This window comes from Hylaeus volcanicus, chromosome 2 (assembly GCF_026283585.1).
Source record: "Hylaeus volcanicus isolate JK05 chromosome 2, UHH_iyHylVolc1.0_haploid, whole genome shotgun sequence".
Classification (NCBI taxonomy): Eukaryota; Metazoa; Arthropoda; class Insecta; order Hymenoptera; family Colletidae; genus Hylaeus; species Hylaeus volcanicus.
Window position 1 is genome coordinate 32,000,126 of NC_071977.1, and position 15,495 is coordinate 32,015,620.

Genomic DNA, 15,495 nt, shown 5'->3' on the forward strand with positions numbered 1-15,495 from the left:
TAATTATACAAATAAACGAATCCAAATTTCATTCACCGCCGTACTCTCCAGGCTCTTCGGCGTACAAACAACCTTGCTCGTACGCCGCTTACCGATATAGCGGAGAAAAAGAAAAAAAAAACATAATTGAAGGTTGAATAGAAACGAGTTCCCGTCGCGTCGATAGACAGCTGCTAATAATAGAAGCACCGAGCGTACGCGGACACTTATCTATTAGGCCTTGTTCTATTTCGATTCGTCGACGCAAGGTTCGCGGAGAGGAGCTTCGGTCGAGAGATTGGACAGCGCGCGACGGTCAGACGAGCGAGATAACGATTATCTCGCGTGGATAGTAATTTTACAGAAATGTTTATAGCGTCGCTGACCTGGCTTTTCCCGCGGTTTAGAGTCTAAACTTTAGACGACAGATAACTAGGTACACGCCAACTTGACGCGTTCACGCCGGCGCTACTATTTGCGTTTCTCGTGATTGGGGAGGCACGGTGGTACACGCCGCCCGATGGGATTTGCGTCTCGCGGTCCTTGGACGAGGCCCGCTGTCTGAACGCCGGTCGACTTCGTGACACAGCTTGGAATCAAACGGCAATACGCGAAGGCAGTTTGATCAGCGAAGGGAAGTTGAAATATTAGTAGTAGCGGGCAAGTCGAGCGTCAGCGTTTTACACGCAGCATCAGCTAACGAATGGATAGCACGAGACTCGCGCGTGCGACACTGAAATCTTTAACGATAATGCAACTTTTCGGACCTTCGAGAACAATTAAATCTGAATTCTAACGAAATTACCAAAATTCTTGATCTTACGAAAACACGAAAATTACGCATACGTTAGGAAGTAACACGGTAATCTTCAAATATTTAGACCTGCGCGTAACCACCTCGTCGAGGGAACGCTCTCCTTTTTAGTGTCGTCTAGACACTAGAAGCACTTCCGGCTCAGCGACGCGGCTCGTGGACGTAATTTTGTTATCTTTTTTCTTCCTTTTTTTTTCTTGGTTCCTTTCGTCGGAGCCGTTCAATCTAGCGCGCCTAATGCGACGCGTAGCCACCCGTGCAACCGTTTTTCAGGGTTGTTACCCCCGATTGGAGGCGTACGTACGCGTGTTCAACGCTCGCAGTACGTCCGTGCGCATTTTCAACGCGTTTCATCCGTCCGCCACTTATCGTTAGCGCGTCTAATGCTTTCCTCGTGAACATCGTGTGTATCGGGTGAAAATGGCGGTAAAAATGTTCCCATGGGACGACGACGAAGCCATAAATTCTACGGGTTTGCCTCGTTTGACCCTTGAGGCCATATTTGCAACGCAAGCGGCGTCTAAATTTGATTCTGGTGTGTACATGGTTCGTTTAAATGCCCGCGTAAAAAAAGAATGGCAACGCTGGAAAACAATCCGCGTTCGCCAATGGAAACACGTCCGACTTCGTCGTGCAAACTTTCCAAACGGTGCAATCGTTCCATCGCAAAAGAAAAGAATGCAGCGTCCAGTAACCTTCGATTCGAGAGAGTCCACGCATCCTATTCGATATTCATCCAAGTCGCTGTACAGACCTATAGACTGTTCCAAGTAACTCTCGGGACCGCGACACGCTGCTTTGTAACGCGAGATCGAGGGATTATGTAAGTTCGTCCATTAATGCAAATGCTACAATAAATACACATCGTGCTCGACATGTGGCTCGAACACCTGATTCGCCAATGGTGATCTCCTCGAGATAAGGGAACGCTCGTAGATATGGAAACGCTCCTACTTCGAATTGTAAACATCTTTTATTTGCAACCGAGCTTTGCGAGAATTGATAAGTTTCTAATTGCCGGCAGTCGATTAAAACGGAGTCTGCGCCCTGTTAAACGTGCGTCATTCCAACATTCGCGAATCGTTCCTCTTTTCCATTCGATACGAGTTACAGCGTCTAATTCCACCTCTATGGTCTCGTTGTACCGACTAATCGAACCCTGCGCTCGTTCATTTCTTTTTAATCGTACTTTCCGGCACGTCGCTATCAAAACGTTTGTTTACAATTCCCCAACTCCGTATTGAAAATTTTCCAACGAACGTACGTGTATGTGCGCAAATATCGATTAGCATGCATTTCTTCGGTTTATCGTTCGACCGCGATAAAGTATAGGCCGTCGAATTCAGTGATATCTCGGGACGATTATCGACAAATTATTCGACGCGCAGATAAACGATAATGCCTCCTTTTTTCCTCGTAAATATAAAAAAATTCCAATATTCCCAATTTTTTACGTTTCCACTTATAATTCTAGTTGTAAGTAATGAAATGCAAGGATAGAGGGCTGAAAAACGAGCGGGAAGAGGAAAGATGGATCGAGGAGATCCGAATCGGTCTCCGTGAGGTGTTCCGAACAGGTACAGGGCGGGGTTCGGAAGAAGAGCGACGCCAAATACAGGAATACCGGCGAACAAACGTTGCGGTAGGACGAGAGAGGTTGCGGTAGGACCTTGAACCTGTTGCGCAAGGAGCCCAGGTTTAGTCCGGAGCCTCCAGCCTCCGCGGAAAAGTACATCGCGGATCATCGATACGTCTCGCGGTTATCTCGTTGGTTTTGGTTCTGGAGAGCCACCGAAACGGCTCGTGGACCGACCAGAAATAAGACAGATTAATATCTGGGGTTGAGGAGAAGGCATACGAGGTCCTTCCCAAAAATATACCTCTCTTGTATCTCGTGATACCGTAAAAACTAAGCTTCGACCATGTAGGGACCTTGAAAAATGCCTCTGCCAAGCGACACTTATTAACACTGCACATTCAAAGTGCCGCCATTTCGTCAGTATTCAGTATTTTGCAAAAAAAAACTCTAAATCATTCTCCGCAGAATATCGTTTCGGTTAAAAATTTCTAAGCCTGCTCAGGGTTACGATATTAATCAGAAAACAATTGCCAATGAAAAAAATACGGAGAAGTAAAATACGAAGAAAAAAAAAAAATGTAGAATTTCCTCGATTCAAGAAACCTAAGCGTCGCGTAGCATTAAACGTTCTGTATCTACCGATCTAAAATGTGCACCGAAAGATTGCGACACGCGAGTGACGATGCGCGACAACTTTATCTCTGCAACTAGTTGCAGTTTATTGCGCGCATCGAACGTCGTTATACGCTTGGCGAGGACTCCACTTTTTTTTTCCGTAGCTTTGTTTACAAAGTTGCCGCGGCGAATGACGCAACCGAGATAGCTGGTGGAAGGCAACGAAGATCGCGATGTCTTAGGTAGAGGACAACGGGATCACGAAACGAATGCGTCATCGATGCCACTTCGAGACGCGCAGTTCTCCAAGTTCTGCGCAGAAAAACACGCTCTTTCCCCCTTCGCGTCATTTCAGGGCTCACGGAACCATCCGGTTCTCGCGATTTTTATCTATCGAAAAAATCTCGATTCATTTTTCCGACGCCGCTGCGAGTATTAAAAAAATTAGAAGAGAATTTGGAAGATTTCGTTTAAGTTTTCTCTTTGTTAGGTTATTTTTAGTGCTTTTTTAGTGCAGTCAAAAAGCCCGAAGTTCATCGTTTTACAACTCAACTCCTTAAGCCGGCTGTCAACTGTAAACAACGACAAATTGCCATCGCCGAAGCAAAGCGTATCGGTTTTCGAGATTAAAGAACCGATCGATAACGCTCGCTATCGATTGCCGACGAATTCACCGCGATCGCTACACACTCGCGGCGGTACACAATCGTTCGAAACGGCCAATACGATTAACATCGGCCGTCGAAACGATAAAGCATCGATCGCGCGCCGGATAGACGACTACTCTACCTTTAACGCATCGATATCGGGCCTTTCCATTATTAATTAAGACTACCGTCCGGTGTGCGCGCCGCGCGCGCGATAAAATTTCTGAACGTCTATCTGGCAAACTGTAAACAGTACATTTGTTGTTGAAAGTGGCAGCAATTGACGTGGGTAAGAGCCGTCGATACGTTATCGATGACCGTGCGAGTCATGGAGCACTTACGAAACGCTCGATAGGACCTTCGCCAAATGAATTTCCAGAACTAGCCTCCAAAAGGTGACGAACTTCCGAAATATTTTATTTAAGATCGAGCACTCGGGTCTGCTTTCGAGTTCAACGTCGAGGTAACGATAACGTAGGCCTACATGGTTTTGGTGTTTGGGAATTGGGAGTGGTTTCCCACGTAGTTCCGTACCATGTACCCGAATCCGACGTCATGGTTCAGAGATGAGTAACGTTGAATCGCGAGAAAATGAACAAAAATTATATTCGATTCAAAAAACGTTTTTTTTTTTTTTAAATTGATAATTTTTTGTTGGTTCGGTACAGAAGTCAGAAAAAATTTACAAAAAGGTATCTAGTATCCAAAAGTGGTCGAAATGACTTGGAATGCCCCATGTACATAGATACGGTCACCTATATCTTCGTAAACCGAAGAAGAGAGAAACGAATAATCGAGTGGTTCCAAAACGAAGTTTGAAATACGCGGGTGAGATTCACCGACTTGAAAGTTATCGTTACGACGTTTGCCGACGGTATCCTGCGGCTATCTCTCACCCTTGAAACGAACACATTGTAAACCTGTGCAACAGTAGGAATTATCTAATAAATCAAACATTGCAGCGACGGTGTTATCGTCGACGCAGTCAAGTGCACTGCGATTCTAAACAGCACCGTAATGCCTCGAGCAATAACAATCCGTTACAAAGCCAGCACAATGTATCGTCCAAGACGTTATCTACAAACGAACTTTAATCCCTAATTGACAGTGCTGGAAAAGATCAATAATTGCCAACCACTTACGAAGCGTACAATACACGCGATTTGCACAATATTGACAAACCATTAAACAGCTCTTCGGCCATTAGAAGTTAGTACAAAGTTCCACGAGGTGTGGAAATTCAAGTGATAGCGAGAGAAAACACTACTACGCCAATTACGGATTCGAAGATTCCTTATTGCACGTCGAACAAGAGATAAAGTTCATGGGTGAGCCTGCTTGTTGACGACAGTCGTCGATTGCAACAATATTTGCCGATGCAACGAAAGAAGGGAGGAGGGAGGGGGCTTCTTATCGAAATAAAAATGTCGAATAACGAATGAAAGACGAGGCAACTTCTAAGCCGTTACTTGGTCGATAGAAATTACGCTATAAATCATACAGTGGGCCTAGCAAATATTTATACATACGCGGTTTTTTCCAAGATACCTGTACAAAAAAGTAATGCATCGATGCAATATATTCTAGTGCATCATTATGCGAACGTCTTTAAAAGAACTGCCGGCGCAAATACTTGTCGAACCCCCACTGTATATTCGCGACCTGCTCGATATCGTTTCCAGAAGTTCTATCGTTACGTAAACAAAGAGTCTGCTCGATTTACCCAGCTCGCAAAGGTCAGATATTGTTTCTATTATTTTTTTTCTGCCACGAAAGCCTCGAAAAGGAAACGAGCGGTGTTCGCGTGATCCCTCGTCACCGATCGCGGTGGAAATTGCTTTAGAATCTTTCGAACGATTATTTTCACCGACCTTACCGACGCTCGACGACGTTCTCACGTTTCTGTTGGTTGTTTATCTGTCCACCGACCGTGCGAGAATGCATAGGTGGTGATCCGCGCCGACTAAAATAGTACGTGATGGCATTCGGCAAATGTTTACGCGTTAAATCGTATTCAAAGAATACTTGCACGAAACCGCCCAATTGCTACAAGTTGATAAAAATAAAACACGGAGCGGGAAGCATCGCCGTTCGTTCGGGCAAAGATAATGCCGCGTGCTTCGCGGAAGCTATCGCAGGCCGAGCGGCGACGACGACACGTATTGTTCGCCAAAAATTTTAATATGAAATCGGCTATTCTATTTTTAAGCGGAAGACAGCGAAGATAGGAAAGTTGAAGGGGTCGATCGACGGAGTGCGGATCTTCGAGGGGGCAAAGGCACAATTTTCTTCACTTCTCCCGCCCTTGAATCTTTTGCAAATTCTGACAAGTTAATAAAGATAGTAAAATTAACGGTTGAAAATTTCAGAGAAATACTGACGGAACGTCCTGGCCGAACATAAAAAGCAATATCAGCCCGCGCGACGGTACAAAGGTCCGTTGTTAATTAAAATCAAACGTGGGATATCTCTATCGACGGACGTTTAACATTTACTGGCTGGGCTCGCTCTGGAGTTTCGATAATAATCCAGCTGGAAGGTATTCCGTCAATTTGGACACCCGATACAGCTCGGATCGAGATCTCGCTCTGCTCCTGTTCCAGGAATCAACTCACATATCGTCGCACAGGTGCATTTAATTAAAATGTACCTAGTCAAAGGCGTGCTAATCACGTTGTATACAGTTGTCGAACAAAAGCTTAATCAACACGTACGACGAGTGTGCTCATTACGAACGCGATGTGAATTTGTTTGAAAAACAGAGTTGCTGCGAGCAGTGTTCGTGAAACGCGTAGATTTTCTCTGCGAAAGGGCTTCGTTACGAAAATTATATGAAACTACGAAGACAAACGAGATGTTTCTATATTATTTCTCGAAAAGGTGGGGATAGCGAGTTTCTTATTTCGAGACAATACTGTATTCCTATATAATAACCGTCTGCAACTAAATTATGTTCAAGTGTGCTCCATCCTCGGTGAATTAGGAAGCGTTAGGGCTCGAGTCATAAAAGACTCGCTATCTCGAACTGGTGTGCCGTTGTTCGCTACCAAGAACTGGCCTGTTAACAATAAACCAGGTAACAGTCTATCGACTAACGATACCATGTTTCAAAAGGGGTCTGCGCTCACAATGTCTGATAGCCGCTCAAAGGAACAGGTGCAAACCGGTGTTACGTAAATAAGAAAACATTGTTGCTATTAACGCCGGACCAGACATATGTATTCTTTGAGCTATTAGCGCAGTCGATGTTGCAACTTTTCAATAAGACAACATTTTATCTCGTTTGGAAGAAGAGCTGCGCGAACATCGTTGGCAAAAAATATCTCCATTTTTTTCGGAATCCATTGTCGGCGGAGGAATAATCGAACCTTCACCTTAACACCTAACTTTGTTGACCTACGAGAGTATCAGCGTGATTCTCACAAGGACAGCTTTTGCAAGCAAAGCAAGGTGCAACTAATTCCGAGCACTGCTTTAGGGGGTCGTTTCGCCCCCTAAATATAAAAATGGGCCGATATAAAGAAATACGTATATCTTACTTTTCGGCCCTTTGAAACATATCCAAAAATCAAAACAATCGGAGTCGGAAGTCTAAAAAGCTTTCCTTGTCAATGGCGCGCATGAATGAATCATTAATAAGCGTAGACAGATGCCGGTAGGCGCACAGCGATCGTGGCATGAATTTTAACTAAGAGTACTTTGTATCGTGACGCGATTACAAGAGAACGTGGTCGAACATCGTACGTTTTCCAGCAAGAAAAAAATTAAATACTCTAGGAACAAAACAACCAAATCTATCAGATTAAATACGTTGGCTACAGTGAAGAGCATAAATGTTCCAATAACTACAGATTTTAAAAGTGCATGTCATCTTGCAATTTTAATTATACGAGAACTGTGGCTATCGGTAGAGTTACGCTCTCCATTGTACGTCGGGATTTTGCATTCAGCTTTAACAGTGGGTTGAAAATTTTTAATTAAATTGCGCAACGTACACAGCCACGGATCGACTTTATTTTCCCCTACAGGCGCGGGAGAAATTAAAAACGAACGCTGCGTTTGCACGAAGGAGAGCGAGAGAGAGCAAGCGAGACGTAACGAATATTTTTAGTCCAACGTTTCCAATTCATTTGCTTTCACGAAAACAGTGCTTCTCCCAGGCAACGATAATCCTCGCTTATAATAGCGCAGAGTAATTTGTTAGACGTCCCGAAAAAAACGAGATACGCCACATAACTAAATCCAGTTCTCTATTAACGCACGATCGATTAAATCGGCACCCAATCCTGTCGAATTCGTTGGCTCCTGCGATAAACGAGAATTTGATGCCACGTCGAACGCCGCAAGATAACGAGAACGTCGAAATTCGAATCCATCGAAAACAAAAAATCAATGAAATCCGAACGGTGGCTATGTTCGTGCCACGGAACCTAAAATTGTGACCTCGCAACAACTTTTCACCGTGGAGAATGAAATTAACAGAGAGCAGGAAAAACGCGTGCAGCATCGTTAATCGGAGAAATTAATTTGGTTTTCCAGCTGACTGACGTCAATTGTAATTTTACTTTTGCCCAGCAAAATGGCGGACAGGCCGACGACGGGGTTATGCAACGAGGTTCAAAAGGAATCCACGAGAGAGGAAAAACAACCAGTCACCGGACTGTCTAGCGGGTCGTGCTCGTCTCGGAACTACGTTATAAAATTCCAGAAACGACCGGGCCAACGCGGCGAACGTCTGCGACACGCGAAACAACCGTGCGCGAAAAAAAAAAGAAAACAAGCGAGCAAGGACGACAGGCCAATCAAATCGTGACCGTGTGTGTGTGTGTTTTGATTCAACGACGGCAATCGCTTCGTTCGGCCACGGTCGTAACAGTTATTCCTCGATTGCAAAAAGACCCCGTGATTTCCCGTTAAATAAATAAAGAATAAAGCACGAAAATTACGCGAGTAAAGTAATCGATCGCGTAACCGATCCGGAATTTGATCGATTTAACTCTAGCGTCGATACCGAACTCCGGGGTCCGACCGTTTTCTAAAGGAACGATGTTGGAGATTGTTTTCGAAGTAAACCGTCGAAGTAGCATATCCGTGTTTAAAAGGCAAAAAAAAAAAAAATGAAAAAGGAATCGTCGTTTAAATGACTTGTTTATATTTCTATCTAATGTAATTAGAAAACGACAACACCTAATTACGGTAATTGCCACTGTATAAGTAGAGTTCAGAAGTCGTTATTAGAATAAATCGATAATTGCTGGTAAATGCGTTCGTGATTGAAGTAATTAAACGAAGCGCCAAGTTAACTTTTTTTATGCTATCTAGTAGCTTTCCATACTTAGATCACAAAAATGGAAGAACAGATTCTCGTTGGTGGCGGACTACATTACGTACCATTTAGTTTCGATTCACCTTCAAAATCTACGAGTGGCACAAGTAAATTTGAATCTGGTAAACAATGGCCGAAGAAGACCGGGAAATATTCACCGAAATATTTGATATTCCCAAAACACGTAAACCTCGGTGCGATTTTCATTTACCTCCGGTACTCGTTGATTACTTCGACCATTGAAACGCGTCGCTTCGGTTTCGTCCCAAGCGAACGTTCTCCACTAACACGCGGGTCGAGTTGTACGTACTTCTTTTCTCCGTACACGTCGAGCTTCGTGCTCTTCCGACTCGCCGGACGAGTCCCAATTCGCGAAAAACATTAAACCGACGCAGACGTACCCTTTGCTCTTTCCCGTTCAACTGGCTAGAAGCCTCTCGAGAATATGTAAACGAAATCTTCGCGTTTCAGGCGAGGAGCCATCGTTAACGATACCAGACGATCCTTTTAAAGGTCGACGCGGTAAATTAAATTTCTCGTTCGAACTGCGTCATCGAGAACTTGCAGGTTAGTTGACAAGTTCACGCCGGCGCTGCTGTTTCTGTATCTGATAGGCACGCGAGTGTGAGCCACCGGTGGTACACGCCGACGCGAATGTGTTAAAATAGACGCGGAGACACAAGCATCCGAGACAAAAGGATACAGATGCGTTCAAAGCGAAAGGACATAGTTACGCAAGGTGGTAGAAGTATGGGTACTCGAAGCAAAAAGGCACAGGAAGAAGCAAGCGCGTAGAAGCAAGGTGCAGCTAGAAATGCTGCGACGAAATCTTACTTCAGAGGCATACTTTGGCCAAGAAACACAAAACTAAAACAGTGAGCTTGAAATAATAAATGAACAGAGAAGGCGAGAACGAAACAGGGACGTTTCGTACGAAGTATAGGTTAGGGAGGAGTTGAATTATCCCTGACTCGCTCGTTCCGATGGAGCACTCTGTCAGCAAATACGATTCGAATTTTAACCGCGGCAGCGTTACTTCCTTGCTTGGATAACATTGGAAAATTTATTATTGAAAATAACGCGAAACGTTGGACTTGGAATTTCAAGCAAATTGATTAGTAAATTCTATAAAAACGCGTACGAATTACGTATATGACTCTAAAGCAAAGGAACGCAAACTAAATATAACAGTCCGAGTAGCGAAAAATGCTCATCCTCGAATCGAGTGTTACGTTTCGTAATTATTCCATTATTAAATTCCAAGAGTTGCCGGTATTATCGTTTCATTTGAGGGTCGCGTCGAGTGTTTACACCTTCGCTTCTGTGTTTGCGATCTCGTAGAATCAAGAACGCTCCTGCAACTCGAGCAGAGCTTCCACGGGTAGAATCGATGATAGCCTCGTGCGTCAAGAGCGGTGCATCGAGCAAAATTCCAAGAAACACTCTACACTGTTCTACGCAGTTCTACCGCTCCGCTCGTATAAACTGGCGACTTTCGTGCATCACGTGCGAGATCCACGTGAACGCGTTCCGTAGAGTCGTACGTTTTTGTCGTTATACAAAGTCACGCCCGATAAATAAACGGACTGAATGTTTGCTACTGATACCGCAAGCGCTACCTATCGAACGCGTTATCCGTCCTCGATAGAGAGAATTATAGCTGCATTTCGAGCGCGTTCAAGAGGTCGTGGGGCCGATTTGACTCAGCGCCTCTTAAACAGGTTTTCCGGTCTTTATGGACTGCAATCATACGTTACCTATCTTAATATTTATTGGTTTATCTGGGAGTCTATTTGTAAACATTCTACAGGTTGGAAGAGGATTTTCTGTTGTTTTCGTTTACTGTTTCTGCGGCTAGAGGATTTTCTACGTCACTGTACATTAACTCAGAGCGATATTGAAACTTCTGTATACTTAGTTTTCTCGAAAAACACAAGCCTATCGATTCGTTCTGTTTCTAATTCTTTCTCGATCGATCAGTGAAACCTCTATAATCCGGTCGACTTGCTTCCGAATAGAGTCTAGAATGTCTAGATCATTCCCGGGCACGGTAAACTCTCCGAGGACAGTTGGTACACGTAAGTGATAAATATAATGTCAACTGCTGCGTTCGACTAGCGGCTATAAAATATTATAGGTTCCAAGGTTGAAGGAATATCGTGACCTTTGCAGTCCCTGTGTCACGAGCCACACGCTCCATGCACCGTTCTCTCTTGCATTAATTTTGATACCGGTCGACTGACCGTAATACCATTCGAAAGGAAACGAAGCACGACGGAGAGGATCAACGAATGTTGATCGCCTCCCGGGGAAGAATATCGAACCGAACAGCGTTCGAGTTATCAACGATCTACTAACCCAGTTACCAACTAACTATTCCTTCATTTTCGATCCAATAAACGCAACTTTTCAGCTGTGTAAAGGGCTTGGAACATTAAAAAAAAAAAAAAAAAAAAAAAAAAAAAAAAAAAAAAAAAAAAAAACCATTTGAAAAATTTTTTGAAAATAAAATGTAAGCGATTTCGAACAGCTCTGTGCAAACAGAATTGAATTGAAAAAAAATTGTTTTTTTCATTTTTTGTAATGTTCCAAACCCCTTTAAGGAATTGCTAAATAGTCGTTGCAGATGGATGATTTTGTAATCCAGATTACTGCTTTAAAACCGCGATTGTTACGCGTTGATAGTGAGATTAAATCAGAAATCAAAAATGGAGATAGCGGGTATGTGACGTTAGGCTTGGACGTTATTGGCTAAGAACTAAGAGAGCGTAGATGGTTTCAATGAAAATTTCGAAACAACGTTCGAAGATTTTCCTGGACGAAGGACATCCGTGTGCACCTTTGAACCTACTCCGTTTCCAAAGTTCTAAAATTATACGACGCGCGATCGAACCCCGGTTAGATCGAGTCCGATGCACACTCGGAAATATGAATCAATCCGATGACTATGAACGATTCGATCGCAGATAAAAAAAAAAGTTATCTAAACTCGTCAAATAATATCGGACGATCTATCAGTTCCCGTAAACGTGTTCCAGCTCATAACATAGCGATAACCTCGCTGTACAATTGAAAAGATTCGAAAATATTTCACGCCTTGGAAAATATATTCCCGGTGCTGATATTTGTTCAGATATTTGAGAATGTAACTCTCTGGCGAGTAGTCTCTGAAACCGTCCATTATCATCTCGATTTTCTGCGGCATCGATAGAAAATATGAAAGGAGTGGGCTGCTTCCAGCGAAACGTTCCCGTCCTCCACCTACTTCTTTTTATTATTATACGCTTTTCTTTAAATCACACGGATCCTACGAGTCGATTTTAAATCCCTAGTATTTCGAGAATAGACCACGCTAAGACTGAAATTTTCCATATAGAACGAACCATGTAATATCAAGCAAACGATTAAAATTCGATACACTTCAGAACCACGTAAAAGTGAGTCGTTAAAAATATAAACACGAGTTGAGTCAATGTCGGGCATCTACAACTCGAATATATGCATATATAAATTGACATCCACAACGATGACTGCGATTCGTTCCTGTTTCATTTTCAGTGTTCTATCGGTCACGCTATACGTTTCGTTTCAGCGATTGTGTTCGTTTCAGCGAGCGTTCGGTCTCCGTTCGTGTCACTGTCAATTCACCGATTTACTCGGAATTGATAACGCAATCGACTTTGTATAGCATATTAAAGCGGCCCGAAGTTATCGACTTTTATCAATAAAATTATCCGTATCAGCGCCGAATTTGTTTGAAAACCTCGAAGAGCACTCGAAAATTATACCGTGTATTTTAAATCGAATGCAAACACGTTGCGCTATCGGGAAGTAAATTTTTAATTGCCAAGTCAATTTGACGATTCGATACTTTATATTGTTAATATTGTATATTAAAGTAGTATACAGGACCTCTCAAGGACTTTCAACATTTTTGGGACACCCTGTATATTAAATTACCAGCTATGCCCCACGTGGAATACTATTCTTATTCTATACTAAAAATGTAACGTTTTATATATAGATCATATTCAATATTCATCACGTATATTTTTCGCACGTTTTCCATATTACCGTAACCACATAAAAGCCGCAGTCAACTCGTTATTCTCGCTGCGACTAGCCAGACAATTGTTAACATTCACGCCTAAACCCGAGCCACGCTTTCCTATCCCCCTATTTTTTTTTTCAATATACCGTTCAAATTAACACACGCAACGAAACCGTTTCACCCCATTTGTCGAGTTTTCGCTCGAGTGATTAAAGTCGAACCCCAATTAGACGCGTACCCGTCCGCGCCGACGCATCCTCGAACCTTTATCTCTTAATAGAACAACGAGTCTGACCTTGGACCAGGCAAATCCATGGCGGTGGATCGATGATGATCATGATGATGATGATAATGCGTCCGTTCGACCGTCCCGATGATCCCCGGGTGCAGGCTCTGCTGCTGGGGATGCAGGTACACTTGTTCCTGTTGCTTCATCCACATTTTGATTCTTTTTTCTCTCAAACACGACTCATTTATCGAAACCACTTCGTTTCAACCAAGGACGAACCGGCGAACCCACTGACGTCCCAATTTCTCGGTACGATCGTAGTCGAAGAGGTTCGCGCGCGATAGATCATCACTGGATGTCATACTGGACCCCAAGTCGCGCTTGGACGATTCGCCACGAAACCACGACCGTTGGAATAAATCGTCCGGCACCCAACTGGACGAACAACGGCCCGATACGCGAACGTCTGTATCCGGGACGACGTCTAGACGCTCCAACCGAGGCGCTGGCCCTCAGCGTCGTTCGCCATATTGGTGAACCGCGCGAAAACGTCGACGAACGGCGTTTGACATCGTGGCCCGCAACGTCTGCCCCCTTATCGCCCGGACAACTTCGAGGCTTGTTTGCTGCGCGAATTAAAATTAGCCAGGTCGCTGGTTAATCTTGCTCGTTCGATCGTTTCTCCGCAGACAGATAAAAGAAACGTCTCTCTATCTCTAGCGCCAACGACAGGAACAGACGTTTGCCGAAAACAGCAACTGGAGGGGAGGAACACGTAGGAACGGAGAGCAAGGGACGCTTCACTTTTCGTCGTTTCTGTTCGAACGCGCACTTGGTCAAAAATCCTTCGAACGTTCAACGAGTTTCTCGTGAACAAAGAGCGATCAGAAAAAGGTGAATTTCCTTAAGTCACCTCGATAAGTACGAAAACACCGTGTCCGCGGAAACCACGGTAATTGAACGAAGGTAGAGTTCCGATAGCGTTAGTCCTCGTTTTTGACTCCGACGCAAGACTAGCTATTCGCGCATCGAGTGTACACGCGCTTCCAAAACGCCCATAGGCGTCCGCCGCCCACAGGCAACGACGATCAACAGGTTAACAACCTCTTTCGCGAGCGAAACACCGATCTTCCGTCACGATCCGCGAAATGTCACGTACGTCGAAGGTTTGTTTCGGGCCGGCGACGGATCGCTGACCTTGACATCGTGATCGCGAGAGGGCATCGATCGACGGACCTTTTATCTCGAGCTTGCGTCCGGTCGATGCGATCCAAGCCCCGCGGCACGGGATGCACACGACGGTTCCTCCTCTTCGGCGTTCCGTTACATGGTGCGCGGGACGCGATAAAACCGGGATTCGGAGTCGCGACGTTTGTTCGACGAGTCTCTGGCCTTGACACACTGTCCCAAATGTCTCTCGGAACGGTGAATATACCCGTGGACTGTGCGTTCCACTGTCACGGGTGTTAGTTTCTATCGGGCCGTCCGAGCCGATCGCGAAATTCCGCGATCAAACTTCGGCTTCGCGCCCGTTCCGAGATTATCCGCTATTTTTACGATGGACAAACGCGGATCCAGTTTCGCGCGAGTTAAAAACGGCACTCGGGACTCGGCGATACCGAGTCGAGCACGCACGTCACGGTACACTTTACGGGTAACTTCCGATCGTGCGTAATTAACGGGTGGGATGCGTATACCGAGCGTTCGTCGCGCGAGTATCGGGTTTTCGCGAATAAAGGAGAAACGCACGGCGAGAGGGAGCACGACGATGAACGAGACGCGTCGCGCGCGACAGCCGAATGCGAACTGCCGGTGGAACGCTACCCCCACTTTTCGCAACAATCAGCGTTTCCCCTGCCGCCGGGACGACCAATCGTCGCTCCCCTCGCCCTCGCCCAATGCTACCCGCGCTCGGACTGCGCAGCACGATAACAACACAGTTTTAGGCGGATCCCTTGTGTGAGGCTGCTTTCGACTCGAACGATAAGACAAATTTTTTCGTGCGTACGCGGCTCCGCTCCACTCGACGGACTCATGGCGCGAGAATTCTAGCGCGTTCGCGGGAATGTGCCCGCGAGTTTCGTTCCCGGTGTTCCACAGTGATCTTTTGGAATTAGTGAGCGACCAGGGGTTATTTGGGGGGCCCAAGGTTGGTGCAAACTTCAAATTTTTAGTCCAGAGCTGCGCTTCTTAAACTATGGGTCGCGATATTTTAACGTGAAATATTTCACGAGAAGCTTATTACTAATTTTGTT

General features: G+C 44.8%; 1 protein-coding gene across 4 annotated transcripts in view; it reads right to left on the minus strand.

The window, feature by feature from the left end:
• The window catches only part of LOC128872461 (neuronal PAS domain-containing protein 2-like), a 51,551-nt gene that overhangs the window by 24,990 nt on the left and 11,066 nt on the right, over positions 1 to 15,495 (minus strand). For 2 of the 4 annotated variants that reach the window (XM_054115164.1, XM_054115163.1), the window contains exon 1: positions 13,307 to 15,377. The exons of the other annotated variants lie outside the window; for them this stretch is intronic. In XM_054115164.1, coding sequence (XP_053971139.1) covers positions 13,307 to 13,452 — 146 coding nt within the window. In that variant the 5' untranslated portion in view covers positions 13,453 to 15,377. Of the gene's footprint in view, positions 1 to 13,306; positions 15,378 to 15,495 lie in introns of those variants that run through there. 4 annotated transcript variants of the gene reach the window in all.